Source organism: Melanotaenia boesemani, chromosome 23, assembly GCF_017639745.1.
Source record: "Melanotaenia boesemani isolate fMelBoe1 chromosome 23, fMelBoe1.pri, whole genome shotgun sequence".
Taxonomy (NCBI): Eukaryota; Metazoa; Chordata; class Actinopteri; order Atheriniformes; family Melanotaeniidae; genus Melanotaenia; species Melanotaenia boesemani.
This window is the reverse complement of record NC_055704.1, coordinates 14,732,655-14,748,935: the sequence shown is the minus strand read 5'-3', so window position 1 is coordinate 14,748,935 and position 16,281 is coordinate 14,732,655. Positions and strand designations below refer to the sequence as shown.

At 38.8% G+C, this 16,281-nt stretch overlaps 3 protein-coding genes across 5 annotated transcripts; 2 read left to right on the top strand and 1 right to left on the bottom strand.

Moving 5' to 3' along the window:
- Nucleotides 1-1,032: 1,032 nt before the first annotated feature.
- mapk12b (mitogen-activated protein kinase 12b) lies at nucleotides 1,033-6,577 on the top strand. 2 transcript variants are annotated; one of them, XM_041978181.1, is made up of 13 exons: nucleotides 1,033-1,113; nucleotides 1,507-1,682; nucleotides 2,381-2,510; nucleotides 2,596-2,654; nucleotides 2,738-2,849; nucleotides 3,091-3,120; nucleotides 3,369-3,416; nucleotides 3,509-3,623; nucleotides 3,721-3,792; nucleotides 4,273-4,352; nucleotides 5,059-5,137; nucleotides 5,219-5,392; nucleotides 6,365-6,577. In XM_041978181.1, exons 2-13 carry the CDS (start codon nucleotides 1,558-1,560, stop codon nucleotides 6,427-6,429), a joined length of 1,089 nt encoding a protein of 362 aa, XP_041834115.1. In that variant the 5' UTR covers nucleotides 1,033-1,113; nucleotides 1,507-1,557; the 3' UTR covers nucleotides 6,430-6,577. The 2 variants fall into 2 exon arrangements, with proteins under 2 accessions (XP_041834115.1, XP_041834114.1); XM_041978180.1 differs by lacking the exon at nucleotides 1,033-1,113 and having other exon boundaries at nucleotides 1,383-1,682.
- A 2,112-nt stretch (nucleotides 6,578-8,689) lies between these two features.
- rpap3 (RNA polymerase II associated protein 3) lies at nucleotides 8,690-13,004 on the bottom strand. 2 transcript variants are annotated; one of them, XM_041978177.1, is made up of 17 exons: nucleotides 12,876-13,004; nucleotides 12,518-12,678; nucleotides 12,263-12,424; nucleotides 12,030-12,140; nucleotides 11,831-11,958; nucleotides 11,628-11,749; nucleotides 11,485-11,555; nucleotides 11,271-11,405; nucleotides 11,049-11,176; nucleotides 10,830-10,951; nucleotides 10,655-10,725; nucleotides 10,447-10,536; nucleotides 10,025-10,224; nucleotides 9,754-9,937; nucleotides 9,539-9,636; nucleotides 9,240-9,340; nucleotides 8,690-9,132 (listed from the first exon to the last, which is right to left on the bottom strand). In XM_041978177.1, exons 2-17 carry the CDS (start codon nucleotides 12,668-12,670, stop codon nucleotides 9,047-9,049), a joined length of 1,962 nt encoding a protein of 653 aa, XP_041834111.1. In that variant the 5' UTR covers nucleotides 12,671-12,678; nucleotides 12,876-13,004; the 3' UTR covers nucleotides 8,690-9,046. The 2 variants fall into 2 exon arrangements, with proteins under 2 accessions (XP_041834111.1, XP_041834112.1); XM_041978178.1 differs by having other exon boundaries at nucleotides 12,518-13,004.
- A 317-nt stretch (nucleotides 13,005-13,321) lies between these two features.
- On the top strand, nucleotides 13,322-15,534 carry atp23 (ATP23 metallopeptidase and ATP synthase assembly factor homolog). The gene is made up of 6 exons (XM_041978174.1): nucleotides 13,322-13,737; nucleotides 13,940-13,985; nucleotides 14,374-14,455; nucleotides 14,539-14,676; nucleotides 14,776-14,859; nucleotides 14,944-15,534. Exons 1-6 carry the CDS (start codon nucleotides 13,590-13,592, stop codon nucleotides 15,145-15,147), a joined length of 702 nt encoding a protein of 233 aa, XP_041834108.1. The 5' UTR covers nucleotides 13,322-13,589; the 3' UTR covers nucleotides 15,148-15,534.
- Nucleotides 15,535-16,281: the final 747 nt, after the last annotated feature.

The window sequence follows — 16,281 nt, the reverse complement described above, 5'->3', positions numbered from 1 at the left end:
TTTCTTACAATCATTATAAAGATTTAGCATTCCAAACAAAACAGCAATTTCAAGATAAACTAAATCAACAAGTGATTATTCACATCCTACGTCAAATGTTGCTTTCTATCAAGCCAAGTGAGGTTAGGACATTTAGAATTAATTTTGATGAGAGAATTATTATTCACTGTGATTCGCCTCTACATCTGCTGTGGGAGGAAATCTAATGCCAGCCCCTCCAGATTACAGACGACAGCTACAGCCTTAAAAAGGCATTTTAACACAAATATATGTCTATATGCTGTGCTAAGAAGCTAGTAATAAAAATATGTGTGAAGAAGAGCTGAAAGAAAGTAACAAGCTGCCTTAGAAGTACAATATCATTGTGACCCAATATAACTTGTTTTTACAGAGAAAATGACATTTTCATACAATTTTAAAATAATTGTTAGATTAGCTTCATGTTTTGATTATTTATTTCAACTTTAAATATCCTCAATCTGACTATAATCCCAAAAATGCCATAAATGAAATTAGATTTGCATTCCCTCTCAGTACATTTTGTATTTGTGCTGTTCTACATGAATAGTTGGGAGTGTTTAGCGAAACAAACTGCAAACAGGACACATGCTTCTGATAATATAGACTAGAACATAACACAGCTCAGCCGTTGTTTAATAGCAAGTGAATGCAACGTCTGTTCAAGGAAATGCACTGTAACTACAAAGTACCACAAACTTCAGTGAATAAATAAATCTCTTTGCAGGCATCCACAGGTTCTGAAACAAACACACTTGGCTCCTGATGCCATACTAATAGTCTCCTTGGACATTAACAGTGTTGCGGCATCTCTAAGGGGCACAAACAACAATTTATCCTGTTATTCTGACCCTTTTCGTTTAATGTTCCAAAAATGAGTGTGCCCCAACTCTTCAGCACCCTGCTGCACGCTCTTCTTAGTCGTGGTAGTCAATCAAGCAGATGAAATAGTTGTCATCATATTTAATTCTGGTGCTGAGGCAAATCTATTTAATCTTCTCACGCACATGTTACCTCACATCCTCTGCTCAGGTAGGATTCAGATGAAACCAGAGTAAGGGTAGAAACGAATCAAGCAAGCTGTCAGTATTTCAGGTAAGGTTTACAAGACGTGACTTTTGCTAATTTCGACATTCCTCAGAAAGGTTTTTTTTTTTTTTTTTTTTTTTTTTTTGGCTGTTTCCAGTGAAGTTGAATATGGAAGACTTTCAACTTATTATATTGCATTTTGGTTGAAAACGATTATTTCAACTTCTAATTTCCACAACGTTGCCACAATGCCGTCTTTATATGGGCAGATGTTCTGCAGCTTTCTCCCCCCACATTGTAGACACACCCATAGACTACCCAGGGCGACCAGGAGCCAGGACTAACAATGTGAAATGAGTGTGTGTGTGTGGTCAGCTGTTCTATGTGGAGGAATTTAGCGCCGCACCAAACTCTGCTGCTCTGCGCTCTTTGGCTTTAAGTTTAATTTCTTCTCATGAGAGTTCAGATCGGACCTGCACCCTGACCTCAACCTTGTCTGGACGGTGGGGTATGGACTTTGCTGTGCGGTCCAGGACGGGATTCTACCGACAGGAGGTAAACAGAACCGTCTGGGAGGTACCGGAGAGGTACCGGGACCTGAAGCAGGTTGGAACGGGTGCATACGGAACTGTGTGGTGAGTTTGAGAGAAAGAGAGAGAGAGAGAGAAAAAAAAAACAACTTCAAAGCTCAGAGTGATGCTAGAAATCACATCCTAAGCTATGTAGTATTCTTCACAGCCTTTATTTAAATTTATTCTGTTCTATGTCAGATTTTTCTTTCTTTCTTTCTTTCTTTCTTTCTTTCTTTCTTTCTTTCTTTCTTTCTTTCTTTCTTTCTTTCTTTCTTTCTTTCTTTCTTTCTTTCTTTCTTTCCTAAACTGATCTTGTTTTACTTTCTTTCCATCCTGTCCCTTTTACTTCCACTTTTAGATCTATGTTTATAGATATATATATATCAGCCACTTCTGGCTTTAGTCAGTAGTTTATGCACAGCTGGCTCTGCAGGGCCCCTCTGCATTGTTTGTGTGTGTTGATGGTCAACAAAGAACCCCCACCACCCACCCAATCTCATTGTTTAGGGGAAGTCAAAGACCCCAAGCTAAGCGTACAGAATGCACTACTACTTTGTTTCTAATCACAAAAGTGGCTTTTTTCCCCAATGCAGACTGCCCCCCCTCAAACAAAAAAAAAAAAAAAAAAAAAAAAAACTTTTGATTGATAACATTAAAGAAGCAGCATCCTATGAGCTCTTATTTAAATTTTTGTTCCACAGTAGAGTTTAGTTTGCTCACAAATGTTTGAAAATAATCCATGTTATATCTGTGTATTTCAGCTCAGCATGGGACCGCCGCACAGGAGCACAGGTGGCCATCAAGAAGCTCCACCGGCCCTTCCAGTCCAAACTTTTTGCCAAAAGGGCCTACAGGGAGTTGCGACTACTCAAGCACATGAAACACGAAAATGTAAGAGTGTTTTCTCATTCTTATCAAAGCTGCAATAGTAGATTTTAACTTGCGCTGTTGTTCTGCCTGATTGGCTCCTCTTTAGGTAATTGGGTTATTGGATGTTTTTACTGCGGAGATCTCCTTGGATCGGTTTCGGGACTTGTAAGTACTTCTACTTTTCCCTTTTTGTTATTCCCAGAAGCTTTCTGTGTCTTGTGGTCCCACACCTTTTCTTGCATCCATAGTTACCTGGTGATGCCATACATGGGCACGGACCTCGGCAAGCTGATGAAGATGGAGAGGTTGTCAGAGGACAGAGTACAATTCCTTGTTTATCAGATGCTGAGAGGCCTTAAGGTAGAAGAAAGCTAAATGTGATCTCTCCAAACATTTGTGATCATTTAAAAAAAAGAAGAAAACAAAAGAAAGTTCCCAGCTCAACCCATTTTAGTTCTCAGAACGCTCTGAATCTCAATTTATTGGTCTTGCCAGTTTAACCTTAAGATAATTAGAGGCTAATGTTAGCTGAATGTTAGATGTTGGATTGTTTTTTTTTTTAGAGCAGAGCTGATGTTGCCTGCATTTTTTTTCTCCACAGTATATCCACTCTGCAGGGATCATCCACAGGGTGCGTGAACTTTGACCTCTTAGACTATGAGCTTTTGGGGCAAGGCTTTTCTCTTTCACACTCTCTCTCTCATTCATCTTGTTTCCCACACATGCAGCTTTACAAAGTCTGTGTGTGGATTTGTGAATTTCTCTCAAGACAGAACACCATAAGTCTGCATTCCTCAGTATCTCTGCATAGTTTATTTTATTTCCCTGACAGTAGATAAAAGTACAGTAAGAACTGCTAACATTTCTGTTTTCCCACAGGATCTTAAACCTGGAAATTTGGCCATTAACCCAGACTGTGAGTTAAAGGTAGCTCAGCACTCAGCAAATCAATCTTGATATAAAAATTTCCTCATATTTTTAAACTTCTTTGTTACTTATCTACCATTATTTTGCTTCAGATCCTTGACTTTGGTTTGGCAAGGCAGGCTGACACTGAAATGACGGGTTACGTTGTGACACGTTGGTACAGAGCCCCCGAAGTTATCCTCAACTGGATGCACTACACACAAACTGGTACGTTTCATTCTCCATGGGAGGGTGGTGTACACCACTGAGACCCATTTTATAACCTTATAAACAGGAAAAGATTATGCTGTGCTTTGTGTTGCAGTGGATATCTGGTCAGCAGGTTGCATCATGGCAGAAATGCTGCTTGGAAAGCCACTGTTCAAAGGAAACGATCGTATCCTTGACTTGTTCCTTCTTGTTGAGCTGATGTGATATGAACTGTTTGAGAACTGAGCCAGTTATCATCTATAAACATCCTCCCCCAAAAAAGTGAGGATGCAGTTTAATTTGAACCCCAAATTTAACTAACAATATCACTAAAAGTTATATAAATAAAATATCAAAACTGGGAGGATTGATTCACAATTGGTCCTGGTCTCTGAGGATCAAAATGTGGAAGAAAATTCCCAAATCTAAATCGTTTGAAACTTGTTGCTGGCATAAACTCATCAAGTTGGTCAATAAATGTACAAATAAATACAGTTTTAATTGATATGTGAACTATTTCTTTTTGTTTTCAGTTAGCTTTGTTGATGAAATAAATTACAAACAAAATCTCTCTACAACCTTTTATGTTGATTCTATAGTCGCATGGTTCATAGAGAGCACACATTTTTATCCACACAACAAGCATCTTAACCCTTAAAACTGTCAGACTTGGATCAGCTCAGAGAAATCATGAAGATCACAGGAACTCCAACTTCTGACTTTGTTGCAAAACTACAGAGCCAGGACGTAAGTTTTAACCTGCGGGGGTTACACTGACCTCTGAGGATGACGCAGTTACAATATGAAATGAGTTGTAATGCCTTTAGTTAGTTAGTACATTTTTGATAATAAAAATCACAATTAGGGGTACAGCGTGTAACAAAATCAAAGGTCAGTGACAGAAAAAAAGTAATATAACATTAAAATCTGTCTTTCTATTTGTATTTAATCACTTTACTAAAATAAATGCTATATTTTTATGCTCTTAGAATTTATAAGAGCTTTAAAACTGCAGGGCTGGCTTTGTTTGATAGGTGCTAGAGCAACGTTTCAGATAAGTTTTGCCTTAAAAGGCTAATAGAAGAAGACCGTACACATGTACATAGTACATAGTAGTACTGTAGTGCAGTCATCGCTGCACCTGAGGCCACTGGATCCACTCACAGATGAAAACATTTTCATGTCTGGAAGAATTTTGGCCACTGCTGGCCACTGTCCATTCATAATGTGCTTGGTTTTTGAAGCCATTGCTATGCTTATTTTTACCACTGCATATCAGTAATTGTTATACTCTTTACCTTTAAAGAGATTGTAGCCTTTTTCAGTTTGACAGGGCTTCATGATCATGTGAAAATGTACACATTTATCACTGATGTATTATCAGATTACATCAAAAAATGTTATTAAAAATATCCTAAACACGCCATCTTCTCTCGACTCTCTCTGTCCACAGGCTAAAAACTACATCAGGAGCTTAACAAGAGTGCCAAAAAAAGATTTGCATACCATTTTCTCCAAAGCCAGCTCAAACGGTAAACAAGCATATCTGTTTGTTGTTTCTCTGTATATTAGTTAGAATCATTCTGACCCTGATGTGGGTCTGTGCACTGCAGCGGTGAGTGTTTTGGAAAAGATGCTGCTTCTGGACCCTGAGTGCAGAGTGAGCGCCTCAGAGGCCCTTGAACTCCCCTTCTTCAGCGAGTTCAGAGATGCAGAGGAGGAGACAGAGGCGCTGCCGTACGATCAGACCATGGACAACACAGACCTGCCGCTGGACCAGTGGAAACGTAAGTGGCTTATTGAAATTTGCCACCAACTATGGGTTTGATTCCTACATGGAGCCAAAAGTTGTTCAGCAGTTCCTCTCAGCTATGTGAAATGTTCCAGGATCTTTCAGGCAACTTCACAATTTTGCTCATGCCAGCTATGTGTTCAGAGTTTTTTTGTTGTTTTTTGAAAACCTTAAGAGCTTCAAGTTTTAAGTTGTTTATTTGTCACATGCACAAACAAAATCCCAATGAAATGCAGTCGTACATGCATTCGAGGCTGTGCATGCCTATTTACCACCAGTAAAAAAAAGCACAGTAATAAACTAAAAAGACATAATAAATATAAATAAAATAAGCCACAGAGAGGTACATTTTACTGATGTAGTCACCTGAAACTTCAAATGTAAGCTGAAGCTGCTTCACGTGACATCTGCTGGCTTGCACATTCATCACTATGTTGTTTAGAGTTTGTTGCTCCATCCCAATGTGTAAAAAGCATGTCAAACTTTTATTTGTAGTCATATCTAAAGAGCGAAAACTCATGTAGAACTTTATTTTATCTACTGCCAGAGGAAGTTGCTGAAGAATCTTTATTGATTAGTGTTTAAGACTATAATACACACAAATGGGGAGTGGATGTCTAGGGGTTGCATAGGTGGGCTTGGGTCTGGAGGGCCTAGTTTGAAGTCTCTAGGCTGGAAACTGAGATGAACCACTGTGGGCCCCTGAGCATGGCCCTTAACCCCCAACTGCTCCAGAATCTGGCAGCCCACTGCTACTAGTGTAACTAGGGTGGGTTAAAATGCAGAGAAGGAATTTTCCCGCTGCGATTAATAAAGTAAAATTAAAATAAATATGTACTGAACAGGTAACACAATCAGCTTCAGGGCAAATAAAAGTAACTTTAAAGTTATTTTAACTTGAATCAAAACCCGGACCTGACATTAGATGGTAAAAACCAAAGTTCTCTTCTTATTTTTGTTTTCACAGGTCACACTTTCACAGAGATACTGACCTTCAGACCGCCCAGGGACTCAAAGGAAACGTCACTTTAGGAGCACACATATGAACATATAGCTGCACCATCTTACGCCCAGTAATTATTTTCCTTTGATGTTTTGTATTTGTATATGAGTGATCCACCTGATTAGTTTGTTAGTTTATAGAAAAACAAATGTGATTTGTGCAACCGTTGAATAAAGATTTTACTGTTATTTGTCGTTGTGCAAGATTATTTAGTCTATGTTTAACCAACATACTGCTGTTTACAGTTTGTATTTTTGAAACTAAAGGTGAGAATGAATCAAGTAAATGCAACATGAGCTACTTTTTTTTTCTTTTGTTCATATGACAAACAAATGCCCAAAAGTTATCAAAGCTACTTTCCATAGACTTGATCAGATTATCTCTCATCTGCTAAATGCTGGGTTAGGCTCCAGCTTCCCTTAGTAGACAAAGCGGTATAGATAATGGATGGACGGATATTCAACAGCAGCTAGTTGAATTCTTATTTTATTTGGGAAACTATAGTATTTGAACTGCAGATGCACCGCCAAACCAAAGAAAATGCCATATTGTGTTTCCAGTTCTGCTTACGCTGCTTAATGAAACAAGTTATTTCCAACCAAATGATGAAATCCACAGGGCGTTGAGTGATGTGTCAGTCGACGAAACTTAGACTGTCCAGCAAAATAAGTTGGTTTGCCTGCATGAAAACTACCTGGAGTTCCCCTCTAGTGAACTTTGGCTCCATCTGTTGGCTGCAACATGTTTGTACAACACTGAGAGTTTGATACTGAAGACAGAAAAGCTCCAGAGCAGTAACTTCTTTTGGCACTGTTCCTAGACAAACATTTTTCCAAGAAACTTTTGATAAAACTTTATTTATTTATTTTTAAAATATCGTATGCTAAGCTAGGCTAACCAGCTAGCATACATGAAAGTAGAATCTGTGACTGAATGTATGGATATTAAGGAATACAAGTTGTTTTTTTTTTTATTTTAGATGTGCAAGAACAAATTTCAGACAAGCTTTGAGACAGTATTGGCAAATCTTACAAAAATGCCTGTAGATAAGATGATGTTCTCTTTACTGTGACGGCTAACTGGCTGTGTCCCTGCTTTTTCCACCACTTGGGTTTATAACTGTATACTCCGGGGTTCTTCAGCTCAGGTTCCTAATGCCACTGTCCTGCAGGTTTTAGCTATGACCCTGCGTGGATTCACCTGGCCCAAATTAATGGCTCATTGTGCAGAACCCAATAAGGAGGTGTTGAGGAGATTCGCTTCATTTGAAGCAGTTGTGTGAAACAACTAACACCATACAGGACATTGGCGCTCAGGAACCAGAACTGAAGAACTCTGGTATACTAGGGGAAAATTTAGCTAAAATAATATATAGTCATCCCAGTATTAACAAACTATTATCGCTGATTAAGAATTTAAGATTGTATAACAAAGTATAATTTTGTTGCTTATTTTTCTCCAGTCCTGCAGGTAAGCTAAAGGCCATGGTGAGATGTCTGTGTTCAGCTCAGTCGATCTTAGTAACATGGATTCAATGCCAGACATTTAAGAGTTTGTGATTACCTGTTCTAACACCTGTCTAATTTTTTTGCTTTCCACTGCAGATCTTCAGTGGTGTGGATAGTGAGAAAAAGAGGGGAGTATATGTTAAAATGCGTTTTGTTCTCCACTTGTGATATACTTGAAACCCTACCAGGGCTTTCCCTGCTTAGGGTGAGTCTTTGGATTAAGAAAAGCACAGGTCATAAAAAAGGGATTGATGTGAACCTGATTTATAAATAACAAAAAGCTTCTATGGTATTTTCATATTTGTCTTGACAAATTCTGTCCTCATCAAACAGCAAGCTGATGCAATTCTGCGTTTGACTCAGTCTTAATTCATCACACATCAGACAGGTGACTCACCTGAGGTAAACAAATGTCAAGTTCAAAAGAGCCCACACATGAATTATAAAATACATTTTTATTTGTAGCTCAGTTAAAGAAGCTTAATCAGAATCTATTAGTAGACTTGAACTAAACATCTCAATCTCTTGCATAGTCCAATCTAGTCTAAGCCAGTTTAGTCAATGCAATACTTTAACTGATCTGGCAGGTTTAAGAATTAAAGGAACATTGAAAAAGTACTCATACAGACCCAGTCATTCTTTTTATACTGCATTTAAGATAGTGACAAACTGAAAAGGTAAACTTTAAGTGCATACAAAGTTTTCCTCTGGATTTACGGAATTACGTCATGTGGGCTCAGTGTGTATTCGACTTTCTGGTGGCTCACCTGTTTTTTTTTTAACTGCAGATGCTGATAATTTCACTTAATGAATACTAATGTAACTGTTCTACAGACATCAAGGTTCATAGTTAATTTTTTATTAAGTTCTTTTTTTCGGTTATTGTTATTTAAATGCACCAAAATCAGAATTTCAGACAACTGAATGTGTGGATTTCCAGCTTCTGATTTAGAACTAAAAGAGCAGACAGCAGAGGATGGCAGACCAAACAAAACACCAGGAGATGAGGTAAAGCTCAGCAGTCCATCTCCATGAAGGTGAACAGAATAAAGACGAATGTAGTTTATATAACTAAATCATGGAGTTGGCTTTGAAATCCTAAATTTACTAAGGAGCTGATTTGCCCTCAGTCCAAACGTCACACTCCGTACTTCTTCTGCAAGGCTGCCACAAATTGTCGGTCTGGCTCAGCTTGAAGAAGAAAGTCAAACAACTCCTTAAGCACTGTAGAGTGGAAGGGAGAGAAGTACAGAAATTATTCAGATGCTGGAGTGTGTGGGTGAAAAAAAGATAATGTGCAAATTGTTTGCAGCAGCTCAAAAGAACTCTACCTTTTTTCTCCTGGGACGACATGAACATAACAGCCATGTCAAAGCGCCTCACGTTTGCTAGATTGCTCAGAGTCTCCAATGTGACGGTGGGTGGCTCATTCCTACACGAAAACTTGTTTTAATATATTACCTCATACCATATACTGTCATCACTCTTATAGATCTTTTAGTTTTTAACATGTCTTCATCCAAAAGATTACAGCATGATTACTCAATCAATAATAAAATCAAAACTTGTTGAACTAAACACACCCAGGCCTGTTCAAACCTTTTATTTTATAAGAATTGAAAAAGCTTACTTTAAATAGAACTCATGCAGCGTCTTCAGGATCTGATTGAGGATGTTTGGTTCGAGCGAGTTGTTAAAAATCCTGATGTATGATTCAGGCTTGATTTGCTGCAAACAAGGATGAGATTTTTGGCCCAAAACAATTTAAATCCTTCAAGAATTTAATTTAATTTAAATATTTTTAAGGTGATTTTCTTTATGTTACTAAGATCCTATAAATCTCACCCTCAAATATCTATAAATTGCTTCAGGCTGGTTTCCAATCTTTCGGAGGTCGGACTCCAGCTGGAAGCTGTTGACAGGTGGAGGAGGCACATCTGTTTCTGTCAAGGAAGGTGTGTTTGGTATGTCAGGAGGAGGAATGGTTTCCTCTTGCGGTGGTCGTCCAGATTGTCTGTTAGCAGGATGTCTGGTGAGCACAAACGGTATAATAAACAACTATAATAACACGATAGAAGCCACAAGTTTTCAGAGACAGTAAAATAGGACTGCTTACAGGTCAGATCTATGTAAGGAATCAGATGCCAGCTCCTCAATTTTGATCATCTTGGCACTGGGTGATGTTGACAGAGGAGAGGATCCATCCACAGACTCCTTTACCACTTCCTGAACTAAGGACTTTGACCCATCAGACTCCACCTCAGGCATCGTCACCTTCCCGCTAATCTCCTCAATGTCGACCCTCTTCAGAGGTTTCTGAAGAGCAGGGAAGAAAAAGCGGTTTCATGAAGGAAGAGGACTGCATGGGTCTATGTTAATTTATGTGCCAAATAGTATGACGTCAACAGTTACTGTCCAAGTATCTAATGTCTAATTTTTATATACAAGTTTAAATATATCTACCCAAAATAATCCAAGAGTGACAACAGTAATTGTTGTGCAGCAGGAAAAGCTTAGTAAGAGATGTTTCCTACTCACAGTTGAGCGCAGATGTTCTGGTTTATCTATTGGCTGGACCGTTCTCCGTGAGCCATCATCTGTTTGAAGGACACCACTGGCACTCACGTCCTACACAAGTGGAATACGATGACAGGTGGAGGAACATGTAATCATTGCAGCCAGCAGCAAAGAATATTGTGATGAGTATTTCAACAGTAATCTTGTTAGCAGAGATACTATTACATACAATATGAAGTTTCTGGAGTTCATTCAAGGCCTGTTTGTTCCCTGGTTCCAATTTTAACAGCTGCAGAAAATCTGTGATGCACACAGAAAAAAGGTAAAGATGAAAATTAGTTCAAAAGTAGACAGACAATAGGAATACAGCAAAATCTGCTATGGCTTTTTGGCTGTTAAGGAACCTTGTTTGGCCTCCTCCAGTTTCCCTAAAGACACTCTGGCTGTGCCTCGGCGGGCAAAAGCCTTGGAGTAAGTGTTGTCCAGAAAAATGGCTTTAGTGCAGTCCTCCTCTGCTTCATTATACCTGCAGCAGGAAAGAATGATATTCAATAAATAAAAAACAATTAAGTTTGGTTATTTCTCTTAGCTATATCTTTCTTATAGATTTGTCATGTCCGTACTTCTCCAGCTTTAGGAATGCCATGGCTCTGTTAGCAGGTAGAAGGACGTTCAGGCTGTCCGCCTCCATGCCTTTGGTGTAGCACTCTACAGCTGCTTCATACTTCCCCTCTTTGAAATAAGCATTACCCTGAATGACATTTTGCAAGGAATTAGGGTAGCAAACAATTGTCTGCAAAGAAAGAAACTGAGCTAAGACTTCAGGTAGCTGTTAAACTGCTTACTCTGTCTTTATGCATAACCGCTTCCTGTTTTCTCTGCTGTTCCTCCACTAACCGTTGCTGATCAGGATCGAATACAGGAGCCTCCCTTGTCTGCGTGGCTTCACTTGTGACAGTAGATACCTGATGTCCAAGGACCTGAACCATCCAGAACGTAAAGAGGATGCTAAAGATGAAGAGACCAAAGACAAAATCCAGACCCAAAATAATCACCAACCTCTTTGATTTTCTTCACTTCATTTTGTGCTTCCAGATTCCCAGGATCAAGCTTGAGAACCATCTCATAATCTGTTCAGAAACAGAATCACACTGTCATGTCTGGGTTCTATGGTCAAACATAGTATTTGAACTGTCTGCTACCTTCTAATGCAGATTCATATGTCTTCAGTGCAAACCGAGCTGCTCCTCTCCGAGCATATGCTTTGAAGTAGTTGCTGTCAAGAGCGATCGCAAGGTTGCAGTCAGACTCTGCTACAGCATACCTACAGAGAATACAGAATTAAGCATTTAGAGAGAAATTAACCGTTTTACTAATAAGCAACCGAGTGGTTATAAAAGCTTACTTTTTGAGTCTATAAAAGGAGGTAGCTCTATTTGTGGGAAGCACAGGGTTATATGGATCAACCTCCATCCCTCTGGTGTAACATTCAATGGCATTATCATACTTCCCATCTTTAAAAAACTTGTTACCCTGCACATAAAAGCATAATCCAGTTAAGTGAAATAGTTCACTCATCTTATACTTTGTTTTCTTTTTGTTACCTTTTCCTTTTCAGCCAGAGCTTTCTCCTGATCAACTGTGGCATCCTCTGAATCTGATTCATTTGACTCAGCATGAGATTCCTCCTTATCCATTTCTGCCAGAGCTTTGTCCTGCCACCAGAAGGGGGGAAAAAACAAAACAAAACAATATGTATGGTGGTAGACTTACCATTAATTCCACAACTAACGCTAGGTAAGCACGGAATAAAGTCCCTTGATAAAACTTTGGATACCACATCAAACTTGTCCCATGATCGATAGTCGTATGCTTTTATTCGAGAAGCTTGTTTGGACTCATCTTCTTTTATTTCACCATCACTAGTCGGCTGCGTCTTCTTCCTCTTTTCCCTCATCTTTGTTTTGTAGTCTTTGTTGCGTACAGGTGGAAGTTTCTTCTACAACACAAATACAACAAGTGGCTGACTCTTGAAGGGAATCCACTTTTGCTCCAGGGTTCAGTATCTTTATTTTCTGTAGCAGAGGAATACCTGAACCTCCTGGACACCTCCTGTCCTCAGCGCCTCATCTTTCTTCTTAATGTCTGACTCCCAACTCTCCAGCTCCTTCATGAAACTCTGCAGATCCTCCGCATTATGCCTCAACTGAAGCTGTAACTCAACCGCTTTGCTTCCCCCGGACATCTTACCTCCTGCGAAACAAACATTTGTTTTGGACAAATTCTCAACGTTTTCTTGATTTACTTCAGTCTTCAAGTCCAGGTAGCAGAAGCCATGAGGAAAGCACTAGAATCACGTTGAGGCTAGGCGGCTAGCAGAAATGCCAAACACTTAGAAAAGAAAGTGGGGGAAAAAAGAAGTCAAATTCTGCTTGTACTTAATAAAATACCTGTCGTTTCTTTTCTAAATTCAAAAGTAAAATGTAGCTGAAGTTTTTAAAATAAAAAAACACAAGAAAACGCGCCCGTATTCACAGCTTTCTGTTTGTGTTCGGAGCCATGACAGCAAACTCCCAGAAGCCTTTGCTGTGGGTACGCTGGACGTAACCAAAGATCGTCTATATTTATAACCAATCACTTACGCCACAAACCTAAATTAAGATACTGTGATGTGCCGACACTGTCAGGACTACTAACCCCGAAATGCAGAATACAGTCACACTCTAAACAAAACTGACCATGTAATGTATGGCCCTTTTTAACTTTAGGCTTATCAAAGACAAAACATTTCTTGGAAACTGCGCCTTTTGTGCTAGCTCAATTGGTTGGTTCTCATTTGGGTCCACAAACGTTCTTTTAGAGTAAATGACTGTTCTGTACAATCTGAATAGACGATCTTTATAACTAAACTCATGGGGGTAGAATAGCATGTTGTTGCTTTTATTAGACAACACAATTAACTATATTTATTTATTTTATATATAAAACGATTAATTTAATAAATTAAGACCAGAAAAAGAAAAAAAATCGTATTCATTGCCCGTCTTTTAACGAACCTACGGTACCACGTGGTCTTCAAAACCGAAATGACCTCTCTTGCTAGCTAGCGGTGGCAAACCAGAGGAATTTATGCTAGCATTTCCTGATTATAGATAGTTTGCACAATGGACCAGACTAAACAAGACGAAGAATATGGATATGACCTTTTTCCTGATAGAAACACGAAAAATTTCAAGAAAAATTCATTTAAGGAGAGCATATTCACATTTAATAACAAGTGTCAGGTCATGTTACAGTTCGCAATGGAAACTAGTGAGTATCGATGTTTGCTAAATTCTTTTAAAGATAATGTCATGTCAGCGGTGAATATCTTTCAGATTCTGATTTGAATGCTCGGGCAATGACAGCATTTAATACCAGCGCCATGATTAGCATAATGTAGCCTTAAAAGTGGATTGTTAATGAAAGCTAATTATACTCTGTTTAAGCTAACCCTTCTCTGTGCTTCTGCCAGGTCCGTATGCCAAACTCCTCCTCAGTGCCATGAAAAACTCAGGGTGGTACGTGTCATATTTTATGTCTTGTTTACAGAAAAATGAAAGAATATCTGCACGTGCAACCACTGTTACTTTATGGGGTTTTTAAATATATATATATATATTAAGGGAAAAAAGTTGCCTTGTAAACCCTTTCATTTCATTTACTGGACCATGTTAATGAACTTTTTCTTTATCTGTGTGTTAGCCCTGTTGTTAAGCAGTAATTGCAATTAAACATTTTATACAAACTTAATCAGTCCTGCACATAACATTTAGTCCACTCCTGTGCACAGAACAGGGTCATCTCTGGGATGATGATAGGTTTCCTAGCCTTAACTACAGTAAACAGGCCCAAACTATGAAAATATCACCACTTTTGTTTTTTTTTAACTCTTCTTTCTGTATATAGTAAAGTTTTAAAAGAACGGCACTTATCCTGTGAAGACTGTGATGGGACAGTTAGCGGTGGCTTTGATGCAGCCTCCTCTCAGGTAGGAAAGGTGATAGTCAAAGAGAAGAAGCTAAGTATTTGTTCTGCTTGTTGAGAACTCAACTCGTGATAGTTGTTTCTTAGATTGTTTTGTGTCAGAACAACATCCACCAGCAGTCTCATATGAACAGAGTGGTCACACATGAGCTTATTCACGCCTTCGACCACTGCCGGGCCCATGTAGACTGGTTCAACAACTTCAGACATCTGGCTTGTTCTGAGGTAAGGAACAGTTCCTTTTACACTGGTATCTTGTAAACAAATGTGATGAACCTGTTCTCAAAAATATTAAGAGTCCTTTTTTTTTAATGATCTCTTCAGATACGAGCAGCTAACCTCAGTGGAGACTGCTCCTTTACCAATGAAGTATCTAGATTCAACTTTGGCCTAAAGCAGCATCATCAGGTACTAAAGCTGGACTAAAGTGACTCTTAAAGGTAGTTTCAGCCCTGTGGCTCCAGTCTAAAATCTCTTGTCTCCTTTGAACAGGAGTGCGTCCGCGGTCGTGCTTTGCGCTCCATTCTGGCTGTCAGGAAAATCAGCCAAGAGGAAGCAGAGAAAATAGTTGATGAGGTGTTTGACTCATGCTTCAATGACCACGCGCCCTTTGGACGGATCCCTCACAGCAAGAAAGATGCAAAGTTTGCCTTTAGAGATTACGCAAACAGGGATAGATATTATTCAAACCTTTAGTGTTTGTCGCAATGTAAGTAATTTAAGGGTGCTCTGGCAGGCGAGGACACGAAAACGAACTTGGCAAAAAAAATATCTTCAAAGCCCTGAGGACGACTGTGTGAAGACAAGAACGACAGTACGTTTCATTTTCTTCCATTTGGAGAGTTCTGTGAAAAGTGATTTTAAGGACTGATTTTGCTCTTAAAGTGAACACCAGTGATTTTTGCCATTTGTTGTTAGGTAATCAATGGGTGCTTTGGAAATCCAAGATTTTTTTTTCCATCAATATTTGCTGTGAAAATAATGAGAATTGTGGATACATTTCTTCCTGCGGTTCTTTTTAGCACATGAGTAGAGCTCAATGTGATTACATTAAATATTTGAATTAAAATTTGATTTGAAGTTTCTGCCTTTCACAGTTTTAATTCTAGATTCATCCATAGGCCGCATATAAAAGTGGACGTAGTCTTTGGGAAGTGTCTCACTGTTGAATGAAATGCAGATTTAAAGCCTTGAAACGTATTTTTATGAAGCAGAGGTGACCGTATGCAGACATGAGAGCAAAGCTTGAAAGTGAAATTTGAACTCTGATTAAATAGGGATATCTTTGAAGACAATTATCTTAGTTTTTCCACATTTTCTTAATATGATGCTGGATTGTGATGTGATTCTTAGTATAATCTCAAAGTTATTTTTTAGGACAAAACTTGCCTTTTCCATTTGTCCTTGGTGCAGTTTATGACTTGCCATCTAGGAAAGTAAGTGTTATACTTATAAAAATGTATTACACAGTCAGAGCCTAATCTCATTAGAGAGGATTCTTAAAATTAACACGTGGGACAAATACGATGAGTAAAGTGGGGAAAAGTTCTTCAAATTGACAGTCATCTTTGTTCACATCTGTACAGCCTCTGTAAAATGTCAGTGCTGACATCTTTATTGGGCATTAGCATTTAGAGACTCTTGTATTCCTCTGCAGAGATTAATGAGGGAACAAGTTATGAGTATTATCCTTGTAATCCATGTTTTTTTCCTTTATCTCCTCTTCCCAAACTGCCTATCTCAAAGACAACAGCCTCTGCGTCATAATCAAAGTCATTCAGAGTTTCTGGTGTTGGAGTGTAATATTCAGCTCTTCATATTATCCACTTA